At 44.1% G+C, this 22342-nt stretch overlaps 1 protein-coding gene across 4 annotated transcripts in view; it reads right to left on the reverse strand.

Moving 5' to 3' along the window:
* Positions 1-22342, reverse strand: part of FNDC3B (fibronectin type III domain containing 3B) — a 534350-nt gene that overhangs the window by 55627 nt on the left and 456381 nt on the right. For all 4 annotated transcript variants that reach the window (XM_086944392.1, XM_086944390.1, XM_086944391.1 and 1 more), the window contains 3 exons: positions 19007-19179; positions 14793-14906; positions 5245-5394 (listed from right to left, as the gene is read on the reverse strand). In XM_086944392.1, coding sequence (XP_086800518.1) covers positions 5245-5394; positions 14793-14906; positions 19007-19179 — 437 coding nt within the window. The remainder of the gene's footprint in view (positions 1-5244; positions 5395-14792; positions 14907-19006; positions 19180-22342) is intronic.

Genomic DNA, 22342 nt, shown 5'->3' on the forward strand with positions numbered 1-22342 from the left:
ACTTCGTGAGGTTGTCGGCAGCCTGGCTGGGGTTCGCTGAGCTGGCGGGAGGGTGCTGGCTCATGAAAGCGGCGAGCTGGTCAGCTGTGATCTTGTTCCAGCTTCTTCGAGCAACCGGTTGCTGGTGGTGGTGGATCGTCGTTCTTCTGAAGGTGAAGTGGATGCAGCTGTGGTCCGTCCAGTGGAGTCTAGTGGCGTGGCTGAAGGCGATGTCTTTGCTGGATGAGAAGACGGCGTCGAGTGTGTGTCCGGCGAGGTGGGTGGGGGTGGACACCAGCTGCTTGAGTCCGAGGTTGGCGAGGTTGTCGAGCAGGGTGGTGGTGTTGCGGTCGTTGTTGTTCTCCAGGTGGAAGTTGAGGTCCCCCAGGAGGATGTAGTCAGCGGAGGGGAGGGCATGCGGGCTGACGAAGTCGGCGATGTCCTCGCTGAATTGTGTGCGTGGTCCCGGGGGTCAGTAGATCAGGGTGCCTCTGAGGGTGGTCTTCGGGTCGGTACGGATCTGGAAGTGTAGGTGTTCGGCGGTTTTCAGGGTGTCGTCGATGTTGATCGTGATGTGGATGGTGTCCCTGTGGATGATGGCGATGCCTCCTCCCATCTGGTTGGCGGAGCGGTCCCTCCGGGTGATCTTGTAGCCCTCTGTGATGGCGATGGCGATGTCGGGCGCTGAGGAGTCGTTCATCCAGGTTTCCGTGAGGAAGGCGACGTCAGGAGATGTGGTGTCGAGGAGGTTCCAAAGTTCGACGGCGTGCCTGTGGACGGAGCGGGTGTTGAGCAGGATGCACTTGAGGTGGTTGCTGCTGGTGTTCGGCTTGGCGGGTGCAGGTGTGGGGCAGGTCCGGATGCAGGTGAACTTGCAGGCGTGGCAGCTGAAGGGTCCGTGGGTGCGCCTCGGGGTGGCTCGGTAGCATCCAGGGATCCCGCCAGTGTTGAAAGCGATGAGTTCGGTGGCGTTGTAGGAGAGTCGGGTCGTCATCCGTCGGTGGGGGCCAGGGGTCCTGGCGCTGGGCGCGGTCCAGGCGCGGACGGGCGCAGACAGGCTTACCTTTGGCGCGCCTTCGGCGCACAATCGGCGCGCCCGCTGCGCGTGACCGCTGCGCGTGACCGCTGCGCGTGACCGCTGCGCGTTCGCACGGTCGCCATATATGGCGAAGTGCGAGGGAGGGCGGAGCAGCTGGGAGGCGGGAGCGGGGAGGTTACAGAAGAAAAAGGGGCGTGGTTAGCGGCAGTGGCGGGAAGCGGGCAGGGAGGACAACGAGAGACAGGGGGACCGGTGAACTAATGATTACAGTACAATGAACAAAATAAAGAGCACAATTAAACACAAAGATACTCAGCAGTCAGGGGGCACACAACAGGAGAACAGGGTACAGGAGCACAGCGCTATCACGCAGGAGACCACGCCGCTCGGTGGCAGGGGGCGTGGTCACACAGCGGCAGCAGGGGCAGCGTGGAGGCACACGCAGCAGCTGGTGGCCGTGCGGCGCCGGGGTGTCCTAGACTAGGTCACACTCACCTGCGTCACACGGTCGCCATATATGGCCAAGTGCGAGGGAGGGCGGAGCAGCTGGGAGGCGGGAGCGGGGAGGTTACAGAAGAAAAAGGGGCGTGGTTAGCGGCGGTGGCGGGAAGCGGGCAGGGAGGACAACGAGAGACAGGGGGACCGGTGAACTAATGATTACAGTACAATGAACAAAATAAAGAGCACAATTAAACACAAAGATACTCAGCAGTCAGGGGGCACACAACAGGAGAACAGGGTACAGGAGCACAGCGCTATCACGCAGGAGACCACGCCGCTCGGTGGCAGGGGGCGTGGTCACACGGCGGCAGCAGGGGCAGCGAGGAGGCACACGCAGCAGCTGGTGGCCGTGCGGCGCGGGGGTGTCCTAGACTAGGTCCTTTACAAAGTTTGATTGGTAACTTTTCTGTTGCTTATTTGTAAACATATGCCCAGAAGGTGTTAACAAATGTAAAAATGACAAAATTCAATCACAAATTGTGCTGCATAATTCTATTGACCCTACCCTCTACTCCTGACTCATAGCAGGTGACACCTCCAGCTACTCATCAAGCCCGCCATCAGCAGAGGATGAACATGAGCAGCCACGTTGAGAAGGCCCTTCCTCAGAGCTCCACATTACCACTGCAATTTCTCTCAAATGTCACAGATTCAAGTATGATATGTAACTCATTCAGTAGTTTTTTGTTGCATTCTGGGATTTGCAGTCCTTGAGGCTGAACTTGATGTGATACTCACCCATGGACCAAGGAAACCGGAAAGGTCTGCCACAGCTTTTCTGCTGCAACACTACTTAATTAGTTACTGGTTGCCTAGGGTAGCAGCTGCTAGCCATAACAGGTGTTCAAGATGCCAATGTATGTTTTCATTAGAAGAGTCTCGCTATACAACTAAAGTCTCTTTCGTTTATTAGTGGCTCAGATTGGAGCACTTGGTGAATTCCCAGATGGGGAAAATACTGTAGGAAAACAACTTACTGCATTTTCAGATACTTTGCTGCAGAGCGGTAGCGGGTACTATTTTAAAACTAAAAACGTTTCTGCTTTTCTTCTGAAAAGGTCTTGTACTTCTGTGCTGCCATAACATCAGTTCGGCTGAAGAATGATAGCAAATTACCAGTATAAGCACACTTCAGGTATGGTAGTTCCTCGAAAGCAATCTCGTAAGATAATAATTGCCTTACAAGTATGGTTTAGCAAAGACTGCTTGTGCACATTCGACATGCGACCTATAACACTATTACACAGAAAATGAGACAAGACTTTATGATTGCTTGCGCATGGTTAACACCATGCAATACAATTGTTTGAATACTTGATAGCATATCACATTGCACTATACTGTTCTCAGCAAAAGTAAAGCAATATAATCAATAGCAAAGGTTTTCGCAAGACCAAACTTAAGTCGAGCAAAATCTTCTAAAGTATGGGCTTCAATTGCTTTAACTCGTATGTGTGAAGATTGGCTACCGTTGTAAAATAGGTCAATTTGCTCAATGGATATAAAGGGATCTTGATTCCAGGAAGAGTTACTGGTCATTGGGGCCTGGGCTCATTGTCAGGAAGGTGGTGGGAGTGATATGTTTGGCCCCACCAGGGAATCCTGATAAAGAGGAAGTTTAGTCCATTGAATCTTTATGGGGCATATTTCCGTGGAGGCGGACAGCCAGGCGTGATCCCCCATTATTCCTCAGGCCACTGTTATGGATTACTCAGAATTGGATCCATTCCTGCTGTGGTAGACTGCTATTTGACAAGACCCAACAGGGTTCCTGGCTAATGGATCGCAGTGAGCAGAGTGTGAGATGCCTGGTCCAGTGTTGCAAGAGAGCCATTCGCTCTCTTGTAGAAGTCGGCAACCCCTGATGGAGCTTGCTTGAAGTTGCTGTCAGGCGCTCGTGTGCAAGACTCCCGTGCACCAGGAGGGGCTATATGGAGCCTGCTGGGGCCATTGCCATTGAGTCTGTTAGGGCTCTCACTCGTGAAATTGAGATTGTGTGCTGTTGCCCGTGACTGCGACCCTGTATGCCAGAAATTGTCAACTAGGAACGCTGCGCCATTGCTATGTTGGAGTAGACCTGGCAAACAGCAAGGGAACGTGGGAATAGGTCCAGAATCAACAAGAAAGGAGCTTTTGCACCTGGAAGCCATTTCAGTTTGTGACCACACAGTGCACTTACCCTTCTGACTGTGAAAATGGTGTGGTGCAAGCTGTTCACTGTGGAGCGCAGTGGACAGAAGCACCCAGGCTGTTAACCTCTTCCAAAAGGTTTGATAAGGGTTACATGGAAGCATTTGCCCATAATCAGTTTGAGGCTTGTTCACGTTCTGTGATGTACTGCCCGGAGAACTCAAAACTATCAAGACCAAAGCAAGACTTTGATACACATTGCTAGTGTGAGAAGCACCATGGGTCAGCTGTTAAAACCCATCAGGGATAAAAGGAAAGCATGGACGAGGAGGGAGGAAGTAGAGGAACCTTGGTGACTACTACCCTGAGAAGTGCGAGTTCACCAGTTTGGACAGACTATTTATGTGGATTATTTAGTTCTGTGCTTAGAGTGTAATAAATACAACTTTTTACACTAAAAATCACGACTGGACTGGGCACTCACACGACTGCACATAATTGTGAGCAGGGGCCAGGACTCAGGACAGGAGTTTTTTTTCTTATGGCCCTCGCTTCCCTCTACAATGGTAATAAATAACAGATTATTCTCTCTGCATCTTCATGCACAGTGTGGGCCATGCTAGTCTTTCAAATATAATAGTTAAAAACATATGTATTTAAGCAGAACCAGGGCACCTTTTCATTGCATAGGCCCATAGTGTGAGCAGTGAAGCTCCCATCACTGGATGACCCTAAAGAACAGAAGGTCCTGAATATGGAGCTCTACTATGGTTGTAATATGGATGTCTGAATTTGGTTTATTTTTTTTACAATTGCATCCCATTTAGGGCCATATGTATGAAAACTGAGTTTTGGGATTCCCAAATTGCGATTTTCAGCTAATAGCAATTTGAGAATCGCAAAATGCAATGAATGTGGGATTTGCTAATAATTTTGCGAATCCCACAGATTTCTTATTTGCGAATCCCAAATTGAGATTCGCAAATAAGGAATACCTTCCCATTTATTCCTATGGGCTAAGAGGCCCATAGGAATGAATGGGAAGGCATTCTCAATTTGCGATTAGCAAATAGAGAATTGCAAATTGAGAATGCAATTTCAAGGGTGCCAGGGTGTCAAAAGGATACCCTGTTGCACCCCTCGGGCATCACAGACTTTGAGATTCCTTATTTTGCGAGGGGGTTTTTGTGTGCAACATTGCACACTGCTAAATTTCTATCGCAAACGCGAAATTCTGCAAAATGGATTCATACATATGGCCCAAAATGTTTTATTGGGCTAAACATATTTCTACTGACAAGGCAGGGGCGTAACGCAGGCCCCCGCAGCCAAAGCTGTGCGGGGGCCCAATCTCCAGCCCCCCGCCCTCAGCAGAGTACTGCGGCCAGAGAGCTCCTGATTGTGTCTGGAGGAGGCCTATCCATGTACCTTGCAGGTGGCCCCCCTCAATTTTCGTTACGCTACTGTGACAGGGCATATATCATTTTCATACCCGTATTAATTTTGACAACAAATTTTCAACCAACTTCAAACAAACACACAATTGCATGCCTTAAAAAGCAGATTTCAAAAGTAAGTGAAGTATGCTATTTTACCTGCAATCTACACCAGTACTGTTTTGCCGCTGCCAGATCACCGATTTCAAAGCAGGTATCTGTGCCGCAGTACACCAGCTGCAATGACTCTTCTTCCTCACCCCACTCTAGTCGATACTCTGAAATGTCAGCACCCGAGCAATCTGGACTCTGCAAGACAAACAAGCATTGGCATTGACTCTTCTGTGTGTGAGCAGAATGCGCCACTCTCTCAAGGAAGAATTCATGTACGATTTACAAAATGTAAAGGAATGTTGAACTAGACAACTTGAAGTGTTTGAAATGGAGAAGCCTCTAAGTGCGTAGTAGACAAAGTGCTCCAATGAAGAATTTTTACATTGTTAATCAGCATTAAAGACTAAAGGGCTGATTTATATATGAGCTGGAGGCTCGGTTCTCTGCCAGGGTGACGGAGTAAATGACTCCATCACCCTGACGGGGATGCCGCCCACCACATTTACAAATGTACGCCAAGCTAGCGGTCACACACAGCTCATCCTTTCATTTATCACTTTTTAACTCAACCAACACTGCCAAAAGCAAATTTCTCCAACTGAATGCGCAAAGTCACAGCCTGGATGAAAAACGACTGCCTCCAGCTCAACACAGACAATAACGATGTCCTTATCTTCAGCAATATCTACTACCCCCGGGACGCCTGTTGGTGGACCTCAGAAATTGGGCTCCCACCTGCCCTAGTGGATCATGCCATGATCATCTGGATCGTCCCGGACACCAACCTCTCCATGATCAGCCAGATCAAAGCCATCTCCTCATCATGTTACCAAATCCTTTGAAAGCTACACAAGATTTTCAAGTGGATCCCACTGAACAGCAGATGAACGGTCACCCAGGCTGTTATCACAAGTAGACTTAATTACTGAAACATCCTCTACATCCGAATCCAAGCTCATGTCCTACGCCAACTCTAAACCACACAGAATGCCGCCGTCAGGCACATCCTGTACACCCAGAAAAATAACAACATCTCTCCACACCTCAACAATCTCCACCGGTGCCGAGTCCAGGAAAAATATAAGTTCAAACTACTCAACCACACCTACAAAGCTCTCCACAACACTGGTCCAGCGTAACTCAACCACCGCCTCAACTTCTACCAAGACACCAGGCAGCTTGACCTGCGTCCCAAGCAAGAGCACAACTCCCCTTACATAAAGGAGACCAGATGCAGGAGGACCTTTACAGTCAAGACCAAGAACGAACTTCCAAAACGCCTCAGAACCTTCGCCTCCATCATGGACTTCCAAACGAACCTCAAGACATGGCTCTTCCGGTGGAAACAGGCATGTTTCTCCACCTCCTTCCCCATCAGGCCTGCCCTTTTCAGTGCCTGGATAACCTCACAGGTGATTAGCCATGCTCTACATTTTCACATACCATAATATAATATAATATAACATAAAGCATTGGCAGGAGCCACCGTCATGATGGATTCCTGCCAATGCTTTTCGCAGTTTGGTGCAGGGCTCCATCACTATAAGCACTGCACCAAACTGTTTTCTGTTTCCTTTTCAAAAAGAAAATCCCAAAGTGGGATGTCCACCCATCCCAATTGGGCTGGCAGATGGACATATTCCAGTTCTTTGAAAGCCCTTACTCGATTGGAGACGTTTGGCTACAGCAATGACAGAGTTGTCACTGCCGTAGCCAAACCTATGGAGTGTTGGCTGTGATGGAACTCTGACACCTCTACAATGGAGTTCCCTCTCCACCAACATATAAAAGCAACATATAAACGGGCCCCATAGAAATTCAATGCAGTTCTCTTCTACTACCTATCCCACATCAGAAAAAGATAACAAATGGATAGCCTACTTTGACCATATATTAATCTGAATATCTGCCAAGGTTTATTTTATGTGGGTGTTTTAAATGGAACATCTAGCAATTTTAAGGAAAATGTCTAAAACCAGAGAGGCCAGGATTTAAAAAATGTTTTTTACTGCAGCAGCGTAACAGCAGATGTCTTCAGTACTGTGGGCACCGAACATGAGCCCAAGAACCTATTTAAAAAATTATTGCGGCCTGGCCTGAAGAGGACACATTAGATCAACTAAGAATAGGAGAATTAAGTTGTGCCCCAAAGGATAGCCAAACAGTGGAATAATGAGTGGAAAGAAGACAGAGCCTCCCATTTTCAATACAGCAGCATAAAAGATCAGATGGCTCAAGCCACTTATGTCATTTATATCAATTTATATCAGTAGAATGAACTCAGAGCAGGTATGCTTCGACTGATAGGTTTTCTCTTGCAGCATAATTTGGAAATGCAGAAGCTGTCCTAGGAACTTAATCACAGCTACAAAAATATAAACATAGACAGGAATAGGATACAAATTCGAATGTTTGTAAGGTGGGCCCCCATAATTCTGAAATTCAAGAAGTAAAGTCTGTTCTCAGCCAAGCAATAAAGCAATCACTTAAATGAATAGTGAGATATGGGTGGGGTGGGGTGGTATAAGATATTCTTTAATATAACAACCGTGATATCACTGCTAGAAAATGTGGTGAAACAGAGAACAATGTTTATTTCAGAAGAATCACAACTTGTTTGATCAAACTGGGACACATTGGTGAGTATTGCTGGTTACTTATACTGAAATATGGAAAATGACCAATATTTAGACATTGATTGACACATTTGGTATTTCTACACGTACATGATTTAGACAAGCCCTGGCAAAGCCAATACAACGGGTCAACTATAACACATGTACATTAACAAACTATATACTAATGCGGATAGGCACAGATAAACCACAAAACATAATGACATGCAGGCACACATATGCATACATAAAGACACCTTAAAAGCACTCATTAATACCCACCGTAGTTAAGAAGGAGACGTCCAAGGACACACAAATGCCAACTACCACTAAGTCATACACTTAGCCATTCACTTGGCCATATAAATAGAAGCAACACACGTAGTAGGTGAAATTCTAACAGACAACACGTGTAAACACACAAGGTATGATTTTGTAACGATAGGGGAAAGCTAAAGAAAATTGTTAACATGAAGCATTTAAATCTGGTTGTTTAAAGAGTAGATGTACTGATAACGAAACAGTAATGCCACGAAATAATGCAAAGGGCTGCTCACCAGAGGCACCCAAATTCCCTACCATGCCTCAATGGCATCCCTGTCTCCACCTCCTTCACCAATAGGCTACCGCACAAATGTGTTAAATAAAACTTAATTTTTAAACAAAAGTCTAAAAATGCATATTTCCACGGATCGGCAAGAGTCCCAGTAAATATACATGCCACTTCTCCAGGGGGTGGTCGGAGTCTTTTCTTGCACTAGGGTATCGGCAAATGAGGACAAAAAAAAATGTTCCACCTGTTGGTGGATACAGAAATTGGGCCCCCACCCGCCCTAGTGGATCATGCCAAGATCATCAGGATCATCCCCGACACCAACCTCTCCGTGATCAGCCAGATCAAAGCCATCTCCTCATCATGTTACCAAATCCTTTGAATGCTACACAAGATGTTCAAGTGGATCCCACTGAACAGCAGATAAACGGACACCCAGGCTGTTATCACAAGTAGACTTAATTACTGAAACACCCTCTACATCCGAATCCAAGCTCATGTCCTACGCCAACTCTAAACCACACAGATTGCCGCCTCCAGGTACATCCTGTACACCCAGAAAAATAACAACATCTCTCCACACCTCAACAATCTCCACTGGTGCCGAGTCCAGGAAAAATATAAGTTCAAACTACTCAACCACACCTACAAAGCTATCCACAACACTGGTCCAGCTTAACTCGACCACCGCCTCAACTTCTACCAAGACACCAGGCAGCTTGACCTGCGTCCCAAGCAAGAGCACAACTCCCCTCACATTAAGGAGACCAGATGCAGGAGGACCTTGCAGTCAAGACCAAGAACGAACTTCCAAAACGCCTCAGAACCTTCGCCTCCTTCATGGACCAAACGAACCTCAAGACATGGCTCTTCCGGTGGAAACAGGCATGATTCTCCTCCTCCTCCCCCATCAGGCCTTCCCTTTTCAGTGCCTGGATAACCTCACAGGTGATGCGCCATGCTCCACCTTTTCACATACCATACCATAATATAATATAATATAACATAAAGCATTGGCAGGAGCCACCGTCATGATGGATTCCTGCCAATGCTTTTCGCAGTTTGGTGCAGGGCTCCATCACTATAAGCACTGCACCAAACTGTTTTCTATTTCCTTTTCAAAAAGAAAATCCCAAAGTGGGATGTCCACCCATCCCAATTGGGCTGGCGGATGGACATATTCCAGTTCTTTGAAAGCCCTTACTCGATTGGAGATGTTTGGCTACAACAATGACAGAGTAGTCACTGCCGTAGCCAAACCTATGGAGTGTTGGCTGTGATGGAACTCTGACACCTCTACAATGGAGTCCCCTCTCCACCAACATATAAATGCAACATATAAACGGGCCCCATAGAAATTCAATGCAGTTCTCTTCTACTACCTATCCCACATCAGAGAAAGATAACAAATGGATAGCCAATTTTGTCCGGATATTGATCTGAATATCTGCCAAGGTTTGTTTTATGTGGGTGTTTTAAATGGAACACCTAGCAATTTTAAGGAAAATGTCTAAAACCAGACAGGCCAGGATTTAAAAAATGTTTTTTACTGTAGCAGAGTAACAGCAGATGTCTTCAGTACTATGGGCACCGAACATGAGCCCAAGAACCTATTTACAAAATGATTGCAGCCTGGCCTGAAGAGGACACATTAGATCAACTAAGAATAGGAGAATTAAGTTGTGCCCCAAAGGATAGCCAAACAGTGGAATAATGAGTGGAAAGAAGACAGAGCCTCCCATTTTCAATACAGCGGCATAAAAGATCAGATGGCTCAAGCCACTTTTGTCGTTTATATCAATTTATATCAGTAGAATGAACTCAGAGCAGGTGTGCTTCCACTGATAGGTTTTCTCTTGCAGCATAATTTGGAAATGCAGAAGCTGTCCTAGGAACTTAATCACAGCTACAAAAATATAAACATAGACAGGAATAGGATACAAATTCGAATGTTTCTAAGGTGGGCCCCCATAATTCTGAAATTCAAGAATTAAAGTCTGTTCTCAGCCAAGCAATAAAGCAATCACTTAAATGAATAGTGAGATATGGGTGGGGTGGGGTGGTATAAGATATTCTTTAATATAACTGAACCGTGATATCACTGCTAGAAAATGTGGTGAAACAGAGAACAATGTTTATTTCAGAAGAATCACAACTTGTTTGATCAAGCTGGGACACATTGGTGAGTATTGCTGGTTACTTATACTGAAATATGGAAAATGACCAATATTTAGACATCGATTGACACATTTGGTATTTCTACACATACATGACTTAGACAAGCACTGGCAAAGCCAATACAACGGGTCAACAATAACACATGTACATTAACGAACTATATACTAATGATGATATGCACAGATAAACCACAAAACATAATGACATGCAGGCACACATACGCATACATAAAGACACCTTAAAACACTCATTAATACCCACCGTAGTTAAGAAGGAGACGTCCAAGGACACACAAATGCCAACGACTCTAGGTCACACACTTAGCAATTCACTTGGCCATATAAATAGAAGCAACACACGTAGTAGGTGAAATTCTAACAAACAACATGTGTAAACACACAAGGTATATAGATTTTGTGAAGATAGGAGAAAGCAAAAAATAATTGTTCACATGAAGCATTTAAATCTGGTTGTTTAAAGAGTAGATGTACTGATAACCAAACAATATTGCCAAGAAATAATGGAAAGGGCTGCTCACCAGAGGCACCCAAATTCCCTACCATGCCTCAATGGCATCCCTGGCTCCACCTCCTTCACCAATAGACTACCACACAAATGTGTTAAATAAAACATATTTTTAAACAAAAGTCTAAAAATGCATATTTCCACGGATCGGTAAGAGTCCCAGTAAATAACCATGCCACTTCTCCAGGGCCAGCAAATTCTAAAGATGACAGACACACTGACAAAAGAACTTTTGACACTTACTGGTCTAAGGGCAATAGACAGAACATAACTAAAACACAACTTTTCACAATTCTGAGGAGTGGGAAATTGTCTTTCAAAATGCTTTCATAGGCTCAGTGGTCTCTCTTTCAACAAGCGTATGCAACACCGTCCTTCTTAGGAGCATATAGGGCCAAGGGCACTCCAGAAATATAACTTTAAAATAGAACCTTCTTAGAGCGGACAATGATCGTTCAAACCTAGAGCACATATAACATCCCGGACGACTCACCTTTCATGGTGGGTCTCATGGCACACTCCAGTCATCACATCTTCTGGACACTACTCAGGCTCAAGAGTCACACTATGAACCTTGTGGTGTTTAGAAGGAGTGTAGGCTGCAGTGTGGGTAAGTGCCACACGTACTGCCTGAATATGTAAAATGCAAGGAGGGCACATCTGAGACCCAAACCGGACCACCTTCACCTCTTGCAGGATCTATCTTCTGTGATCAGCAGTCTGACATGGCCCCTGTTAGATATGAGAGCACTTATCTGACTGCCAAGATTGATCTGTAGTCCGGGGTGGTCCTTCCCTCTCCCTACATTGCTATCTCTCATTGAAAAGCCTTCAAGGGAGCCAGTAAAGGTGTGATGGTAAAACAAAGCTTACAAAAGACATGTAGAAAGGGGCTTTTGTACAGTTCTCTTCAATTAAGGACATGTGGGTAAGCCACCCTTAGACATTGGTTGGATGGGCTGTCTGTCGATTTTTACGAAAGTCTTGTTGCATACTATGTACATGGCGGAGGCTTCCTCCGACACCCAAGAGTGGCCACTACTGGGTTGAGGATGGAAGCCCGTCTGATGACCATGCAATGGGAGCGGAGTAAAGACTGTCAAGTCTGCCACCCACAAACTTCTATTGGCACATGCTTCATTTCTTTTTTATTATTTCTGAAATTAATAGACCAATAAACAGACTATTTACACTTTTTGTCTCATAATTTATTTCCATTTCAGTTTTTATACAGTATTACTAGACTCCTGAGCATCGATCTATGATCGAGGACATACAATGCTGTATAGATTTGAATAAGAAAAATGACAGCACATGCCTCCATAATGTGTAAGAAAATGTTCTGCGTGTCTATTCACAAGTCACTTTTGGCTCAGACCAAAAAGAAAGGACTTTAAAAGAGGATTTAATTTTGTTCAACTGCGAGGACACGGCCATAGCTTTAATGGTATCTGCCAGCAAATACGAGGCTCAAAATATATTTTTGAGATAATTATAAAGTAAGGGTTAATTAAAGGCATTTTAATAAGATGAATCATCATCATCATCAGATTTACACAGCACTTCATCCTAAAGACACTCAAGCATGAAAGAATACTTGGATGTCATGAGGATTAAATACCGTTTACAAAAGGCATTTTAAGACATTTGGGCTCAACAGTGCTTGTAAGATCTAAGTGAGCTTGCTGTTGTGTTGCACTCTCAATAAAACCATTCGCATATATGTGAAATATGTATTCCTTCCTTCCTGAAAAAGCAGGTTGTATTATATTATGTTGTTCACTGACGTTTTATGTCACACCTCTCAAGACAGTCAAGTTTAAACACTTTATGTTGATGCCTTATACTCTCTTTCTGCCTTTCTGAATAGGCCAGATTTTTTACATTACTTTGATATTCTAAATTTTTTATATGTATGGAAATGTGTGACATGGAGCATAGGGAGGATGTGGGGACCCCAAAAGAATGGTGAGTCACTGAAAATGCTTCCCCTCCTTCCCCTCACGACAATTGGTCACCGTGGACAGCTGAATCAGACTACGACAAAAACGAGGATTGTTCCTTTAACTGGCCGCCGTCAGAAGGAGAAGGTACGCCCATCCGTGACGTCAGCATAGCACGATTGGTGAAAAACCAGGAAGGACAAGGAACGGTGTGTGACGACACCCGGGAGAAGGAGAAGGAGGACGCCGGAGACACGAGGAGGACGAGAGCGGAGAGACGAGCGAGGAGCAGAGTTCAAGTATCGAGGAAGGAGAGCCAGGAGGCCAACGTTTCCGTGAACCCCCGTGCCACACTCCGAAGGGAGGAGTGTGGCTAAAGCAGGTACGGGAGCCGTTAACGGGCTGGGTCGGGAGGCGGGGAACTACTTAGCGTTTAGCCGACATTCTCTTTAATTACAGCCGTGAGAATCGGTAGCTTCATTCCCACTCCTTACCTCCTGCTTGTCAACCCCCTCCCGTTGCACTATCACAGCTCCCGAGCACATTGAGCATGAGTAGCATTTGAGCGCGAGCAGCCGTGACCTCACTCCCTGGGCCCTTGGTGTTTATAGCAATTAGATATCAAGTGCTTACGGTCCCTTTCTCTTTGTTTTGCCCCAAACCCTGAGGAGAATCTCGGAACATCCGACAACGTGGAGACCGAAGACGAAGAGAGTGAGCCCATCCACGTGGACACTGTTGAGATTGCACAACTAAGACACACTTCACGTGCCAGAAAAATTGTAAAGAAAATAAAACCATATCCAAAGTTAAAGAGTGTCCGGTCTCTCACTCGCCCCACGCCACAAAATGTTATTACAATCCCTGAACACGTAAAGCTGCCTGCTTTCTTCTTAGACTATGTTTGCGGCAGACAAAAGTAACACAAAAGTACATTATTTAAAAACAGACGAGATGTAATTAATATGGTTTTGAGTTCAGGAACATGTATAATGCACCATGCCATTTAACATAATGATGTGATCTAACATTTACCATAAAAAATAAACATTTCAATAAATATTTTGTCCTCATGGCAAGCTAAAAGATCGAACACATAATAGAACACATCCAAGGTTCGTCTTTTTAAGACAGTCAAAGTCAATCTTACGTGATAAAGTTTCTTCAAAATCTGATGAAATTATTTTTCATGAATCTAGTAAGGTGAAATGATCTCTATTTTTTATAGCACACAATATAAACAACTAACATAATCAAACCTTCTTGGGTTAACATTTCTAGCCAATTATAAACCTGAAACCTACTAACATCTGCATTCTTTCTACATTTTTAAAAAGAATAATCAAATCAACTCTTGGCACACTCTGCAACCTTGAACTGAACCTACCTACATAACAAAGGGAGTGGGTGATTTACACAGCTTCTTCATTTTAAAAGCTTGACAGATATCCAAGACAGCATAATGACTGAATAAATGTGAGTTTTTTTGCAATAAACCCAGTCACCGCTGGAGAAAACAGCTAACTGTTAAAAATGCTCTTTATTAGAATTTAGCATGTCAAACCCTCAAGAGGCCAGCCACGCGCAGAAGTGAAGGTAAGGCAGCTGACAAGCACTAACGCCAACGCTGCGGCAACACAAAAATTGCAAAGCAATTGAGAGCACATAATGGTTATATAGTGGGCGAAAACACTCATGCTTCTTTGCCATGGTTATAGAATGCAATTTTATTTAAATTCAAATAATGCAGTTCCACCTCTCCAAATGTGTCATCCTTACCTCCCAATTTACACGTATGCATGTAGTAGAAAGGACAGTCAACAGAGGTGCTCGACATGGCCCAGGTGGGCCGGCTGCTGTTGTAATTTCTGCCGCCTCCGAATAGGGGCCATACTGTAAACCAAAAAAAGAAAAAATAGAGTTGAGTAGAAACTACACATTGACTGACTGCTGTGGTGTACCTTAAGTTTTCATGTCAAAAGGTGGTGTAACAAAATGCGCCCACTGCTCTCTCTTGTCAAATGCAAAGGTAAATGTGCAGTTCAACAGTAAAGTCATTTAATGTATTTTTTAAGACAGAGAAAGGGGCTTCTACATGCGGGAACTTGACTTAAGCGCCAACGATGCAAATGTGATGTATGAATTTAAGGCTACGTGAAACCTCCAAGCTGTATTGGTGAATCTTTATTTAAGTGTACATCGAACAATTTTTAACCTGAAATGTTAGCACACCAACTCGTTGTAACCGAAGTGGCACTACAAAATATCACGGCCATGACCAAGAAATTGAATGTCACAATAGTCTAATCCTTGTGGAAAACTGCTTGTAATCAGAAAATTTGATGACAAAAGATACTGTGCAGCTGGTTTAATTCCAATACATTCAGAATAACTCCTCTTAATAAGAATAAATAAGTATGTATATTCAATGTATATATTCGGTGATTGTAAATACGCATGTGCAAAACTTTTTTTAAATAAATGAGGCTTTGCATCATCCTCACAAATGTGTCTTAGTCAGTCTCTCTCTCTCCCTCTCTCTCTCTCTCTATATATATATATATATATATGTGATCAAGGCTATCCCTAGCCGAAACGCGTCATGGCGGACTGGTGCTGGGCTAACATTTAAATAAAAGAAAATTTGCACCTTCCTGGGTCTCGCTGGTTTCTGCTTGTTGGTGTGGCTGAACGCGCTGCGCTACCAGCTCTAGGAACTTGGACATACCTCATATATATATATATATATATATCCCAAAGGAAATGCCCTGTCTTATTTTGCTAATAATGGTTTGACCACAGATCCTCCTGACCTGAAAGCCTAAGGCTGATGGACTACACTACCCCCTAGCAGAGCACCTTGGGATTGCCATAGCAGTGATAAGGGAACCCTAGGACTCTTTACACAAAATATCTCATTATGCTACATCATGTAAAGAGCAGCTTCCAACAGTAAGGTAATAAAATATTGCTATGTGTTAAAACAAAACTCCAATACTTCACTGAAAAAACGAAAGCATAAAGTGAAGTTACAGTTAGGTGGAGATTTCAGTTATAACTTAACATTTTAAACTGAAATAAACACTGAAATTCACCAGTTATAGATATCGTAAATAACTATACCTCATGCCCTAAGGTAACTACAACTCGCGCCTTCGCTTCTTGGAGGGCCAATAATGAGTAAACTAATAATCCTGGACTGGACTGCACTTCTGTAGCAGACTGACAGACCCATTTGGCTGCTTGTGTCCTACGGACTCTGCACTCCCGGCAGGTTTGTGTGCAGGGCCGGCGGGTGAGATACAGCCTTCTTTCGCTACTTCTCCCGGATATGGAACTTATCGATAAGGACTTAAGGCTTCTCCCTTTTCTGCAAAGTATGTCCCAGTGGCTTCCTGCATAAACTGTACAGGTAAAAACAAGTCAATTTTCCTAAAGTATGGCTTGCACTTCAAGGTTGAACTGGGCTTGAGCGGTTTACTGTTTGTGAAGGATAGATAGACTAGTTTATAGTACATGTTCTTTTCACTGGTTTTCTGTGGTGCACTCTGTTTTAATTGGGAGTCAAAAGAGAGTGCTGTGCTTTTTGCATAAAACATTTACCATTTCATCGACTGTGATCAGCTTTTATGTAACACCTGCCAATTAGTCTCACTGTTGTGTCCCCCCTAGTGCCCCCAGTCCACTCCAATGCGGCTTTACCTACCCTCATTTAGCATGCCACCGCGGATGGCGTCTACCCTTACAAACAGCAGTATGTGGCCCCACTGGCATCTTTGCCATCCTGCATCCATCCCCTACTAGTCTACCTGCCCCACAACGTTCAAGGTGTATGTTACCTTCTGTCATCCTGGCACCCCCAACAGCATAGCCCAGCAGTATGTTTCCCTGGAGCGGTAGCTCCATGCAACTCTGGCATCATGGATGCTATTTCCCTGCAGGCATACTTGGCTCACCAGCATCCAAGGTCCAGTGGCATCAGTCCCCTCTGCAGTAACTCTGTGTCTCCTTCGGCATCCTGGTCCACCCCATAGGATCCTTGGTCCATGGCATCAGGGTCACAGCAGCATTTGCCTCAGACTGAGACGGACATCAAGGCCCTGCTACAAATGAGGGTGGGAGCAGGGGACTGTTGGAATAGTAGAGCCCCCTCTTGTCCTGCTTTCTTTGGAGCACATCAGCAACCCCCCTGGGGAAACACTTCCATGAAGGGTGTTGGCAGAGAATGTTTGGGTGAAGGGTGATGGGGTGAAGAAAGTGACACTGATCCTGGCCCATAAAGCCCTTCATGAGAAGGGAGCTGTATACTTGAGGAGGAGTATTAGTGTGTATGCCCCTCCCAGGGTTCTACCATCAAGCCATTGAGCCAGCATTCCTAAAATTTGCCGAGCCAGAATTGGAGGAATATCTTTCTCTATTCTTGGTTTGAAGGCCTAGAATAAACTCCCTCTGGTACTACGTGCCATCTCAGAGCTTCATGTTTTCAGGAAGAAGTCAAAACCCCACCTTTTCCAATAAATTGCATATGACAATCATTATATTCAGCATCGGGACACTCTCTGGAGTATGCGTGCATTCTATGAATGCGACTTCATTTCATTTGGTTTCTTGTCAGCGAGTTAAGGTGATAGAAGTGGATGTGATGAAAGAGAGGTATGCTAGGTAAGGATGAGAGTGAAGGCAGTGTGGGGGGGGGTGGTGATGCCAGAGCGGGGTTGCTCAGTTGCATTGGGATGATGGCAGCAGATGAAGTGGCTTGAGATGGTGGAACATGAAGGTTGAGTAGTGCCAGGGGAGTGATGATGGAAGGTGAGGAGGTTGGCACAAGAGAGCCAAGAGGGTGATAACCGGGTGAGTCTGGTGGGAGAGGAGGCTGATGACTGGAAGGTTATGGGAGAGTAGGGTGATGGAAAGGTATGGAATGATAAGAAAGGCAGATAAGGGTTACGCAGAAAAGGGGAATGAGAGGTTAGAGTGACCAGGAGTATGTTGATGGCAAAGAAGGGTGATGATAGCGGAGGGTGATGCTTATGGCGGAGGGTTGGGACTAAATTACATGTAGGGAAATGATGGCAAAGGGGAGAAGTGATGTGAGATGTAGGATATATCATAGGAGGGTGTTGGCAGATGGGTTTTCTCACAGAGCCAGTGATGATGAGGGAGTTGGTGGTTGTGATGGCAAGGCAGGGCTAAGGCAGGATAGATATATGGCAGCAGATGGTGAGGTTTTGAGACTTTATTTATTTATTTTAGGATTTATTAAGCGCAAACAAATGCCCGCAGGCGTCTCGGCGCTGTACTGTATTACTCACCTATATGATATTGGGGATGTTTCAGATGTTAAATAGCCAAGTCTTCAGTTTCTTCCTGAAGGACATTAGATTTGGACTTGATCTTATGATTTGTGGAAGAGAATTCCACAATCTTGGGGCGGCAACTAGGAAACGTCTGTCTCCCCAGTTGACCAGCCTGGTCCGTGGCACTACCAAGTCGTTCTGTCCTGCTGATCGTAACATTCGAGTGGGAGTGTATTAAAACTATGTTACACCAAGGAATGGCAGCAAACTAATACGATGCTAAATTGCCGTAAAAAACAGACCTTCAAGCTGCAAAATCTCCATTTTAATGCTGCAAAATTGCAATTTTTCTGCCACAACATCCTGGGCGGTCGGACTTAGGTCACCCTGAGCACAAGAGGAGTATTGCCCTAAATCCATAAGGTGGAGACCCTCTATACCCATGTAGATGTTGAGTTCATTGCTACTGGAAAGAGTTCTCACACCCAAATGGAAATGCTAACTAGCTATATATTGAGATTCTCTTGTGTTACAGAAGTGCAGCTCAGTTCAATTAAAAGGCAATTTCTACAAATGACATAAATGCAAACTGGTCTGTTACTGTTACAGGTGTATTTGAAAATTGAATAAACATTTATTTATTAAAAATAAACTTTGGAATGCTGGCTTTTCTTTTTTAATTAAAGAAACTCTTACCCCTCCATCGTTTAAAGCTCTCACTCTGAAGCAATAGGTCGTCCCAGGGAGAAGGTTACCGACTGTGCATTCCAGCTCAGACCCATGGTACACTTCCGCAGAACATTCATGCGAATCAGTCATTTCTACGCTGTACTCCTGTACCTGGCAACCACTGACTAAAACAGGAACATCTGGAAAAATACACCTTTTATTATGGTTTTGTAACAGGATGACTAAAACATTATTTTTCACATGCTTCTTTGCATTTTCTTGTGAACACAAATTTAAAGGTGATGCTAGCTGTCAAATAAACGCCAGGATGCTCCTTTCGGAGCAATAGTGCGCTTTATAAATAACAATATACAATACAATAAAGAAAAGAAAAGCATGTAATCCTATTACAATATAGCTTTAGAGCAGAGGTAGTTGGGGTCTACAGGCCATTAAAGGCCAGCTCCAGCGTAAAAGGCACTGCCCGAAGGCATTGAGACATTGGAATGTTGATGCTCTGGGTTCTACCAGCCATTAGATGCCCAGTGCACTCTATAGTCTCCAATATTCTAATATAGCCTTACTGCCCGACCTAGTGGGCTCTACCGACCATTAAAGGCCCACTCCAGCGTTAAAAGAGCCGAAGGGGCAGAATGTTATATTTATTAAAATCAAAAGACCCTCATAGACAGAGGGGGTTTAAATCCCTCTGGCTCCGAGAGGCATTTGTTCACAACAACAGCTATGAACAAAAACAACATTGGAATGTTGCTCTGCAGGCTTCTACCAGCCCGTAGAAGTCCAGAGCACTCCATTATATTCAATGGAGTGCTCCACATTCCAATGTCCTAATACAAATTATAAAACAGCTACCCAAGTGTAGAAAAAAAGTCGAAGGAAGTAAAACTCAGTCTGAAGTTTAGAGATTCGATCCAAAGTCATAAAGAGGTCTAAACAGCACAAGTCGCTTTAAGAAAAAGATATGGATCACCTGATGTGAGCGATAAAGTGGATAGAAACAAAAGCATTCCATAGGGCGAACACAATTAACCATTTTAAAATCAAAGAAACCATGGCAGTGTATCAGTTCCATTGACATTAAGTACACATATCTGCCCCAATCAAAAAGACGCTTCATAATAGAAGCCAGGCTGCTTCAGAGATTAATCCTCTGTAAACTGGATAGTTTGCAATATAATGTAAAGGCCTATGCAATGGTCAGAAGGTGCGGTGACCCAGTGTATAGGGTGCAAAAGACTTTCAGAGGGGAAAATGGGAAATCTATCTGCCATGCACCTGGAGCCTTCATTCACAATTCAAGAGCATGTTCTGGGTGCTGAATGTGCAGTGCCACAGAAACTGAAAACCCCCGATGACCTTCATATACACTTAGTGACCTACAGAGCATCTTCCTATTTCATACTTGGCGAAAAGTCAGTGGGCAACTCAGTGTGGGTTTCACTTCAGAAACAGAAAGAAAAAAAGAAAAAAAGCCGAATATAATCAGACAAATATGAAAGGTTTTCCTTATATTTTCATTTTTATCTATAATTTGTAGTATATGAAATGAACACCTGAAATAAACAAAAGTAAAATATAATTTTGAAAAATGATGTGGGGAATGTATTATAGGGAAAAACAACAAACGTTACCACTTCCTGGCTGATTCCTTCTATATAAATAAATTATTTAAAAAAAATAAAAAATCACATCATTCATGGGGACTCCCTACATTCTAGATCTCATGAGCATAGATCCTGTGCTTAGCTTGTAAAAGAGTAAGTGTCAGGGCTCAATGTTTTTTATTAGAAGCCCGCTACCGAATGTCAGGGTTATCGAATATCAAGCTAGTCAAGTCTTAATTCCACTTTCTGCCTCTTTCATTCAATGCCATACACTTGCTGCCTTTTTATCTCACTAAAACAGAAACCTTTAAATATCTGCTTTCTTCCTTTCTCCCTGGTTTTCCTTCTTTCTCTTTCTCCTTCTTCACCACTTTTCTGCCTTTCTCTCTCTTGTTTTGGGTCAAAACCTAAAGATGGCAAGGTAAGTGCCAATCTAAAAAAATTAGTACCGTTGGGCCCCACCTACAACCACCGCCTCAAATGAGGCACTGCATGGATCATATATTACATTTGATTGATTCTGATGTCCACGAGAAAAGATGATGATTCTCATCCATAGTGACACTGATCTCTGCCCAGAAGTATAGGTAAACACAACCGTGATTTAGTAGGTAGATATCCAGGAGACACCACTCTAGGTCTGCTGTCACACTTTCAATAAACTTCCAGGCTTTTGCCTCATCACTTCTCCCTACGCCTCAGGTACTTTATCTTTCAATTTGCAGAATAACCTAGTAGAAAGCTTGTCAACTTATTCAGCCCTCTATATAAAAAATCTTGCACTTTAACATATCTGGACTCTCAGAAATCAGTGTAAACCTCTCCTTTAATCAGAGCCACTTGAATTATGTGGCATCAGAGGACCAAATTATCTGGCATGATTAGCTGAAATTATGTGGTAAGAAAAGGCGAATTAAGCAATGTATTGCGGCACACTGTGTTACTTAACTATTTTGACACATGGTGACACTGCATGGACAAATGTTCCAGATCATTCATATCATCTGAACACCTACATTCAGCAATTGAAAGGTGGCCTGCCTCTGCGTGATGAAGGGCATGCCACTGCGAGGCAACACATGTGGAAGTGTTTTAGTAACTTTTTTCCAAAGCTTTTTATTAACTTTATAATATAGAAAGCGTTCACATACATCAAGCTACACTTTTCGGTCTTGGCGCAGTCCATCCCATACCACGTGTTAAACAGATGTCCACAACAAGAGACCGCTTTTAGGTTTTCATATTTAAGAATTCGTGAAATAGGTTATCCATTGCTCCCCCCCAAAACTTACCATGCTTCTGAGGACAGCCTCTACATTTCTACACATGTTCTTCTTCCTTGGTGCAATAGTCCATGCCATTATTCAAAGCCCTCACAGGGGGCGCCCGCTCAACCCTCCAATGAGGGCATATCTCTGCATTTTTAGTACCTTTTGATACATTTGACGTAAATTCGATTTTTAAATAAAATCTGCCAATTGTGCAGTAGATGACGGATTAAGTAGCAGGTGTGGCAAATTCATAATTATTAGAAAAATGTTGTTGCCACAGAAACTGATAACACCAGTGCAATGCGCATACTACTGCAAGCAGCCACAAAAGACCACCTGCTACCAAAGAAACATATTCTTCAAATGCTGCAAGTGCAGCACAGAACTTTTGGATATGGAGTATTTCTGGCGCTTTCAGAAAACGCTATCTACTGTTGCGCTATTTCTCAGGCAACACGTGGTCCAAT

The sequence above is a fragment of the Lissotriton vulgaris genome, chromosome 11, assembly GCF_964263255.1.
Source record: "Lissotriton vulgaris chromosome 11, aLisVul1.2, whole genome shotgun sequence".
Taxonomy (NCBI): Eukaryota; Metazoa; Chordata; class Amphibia; order Caudata; family Salamandridae; genus Lissotriton; species Lissotriton vulgaris.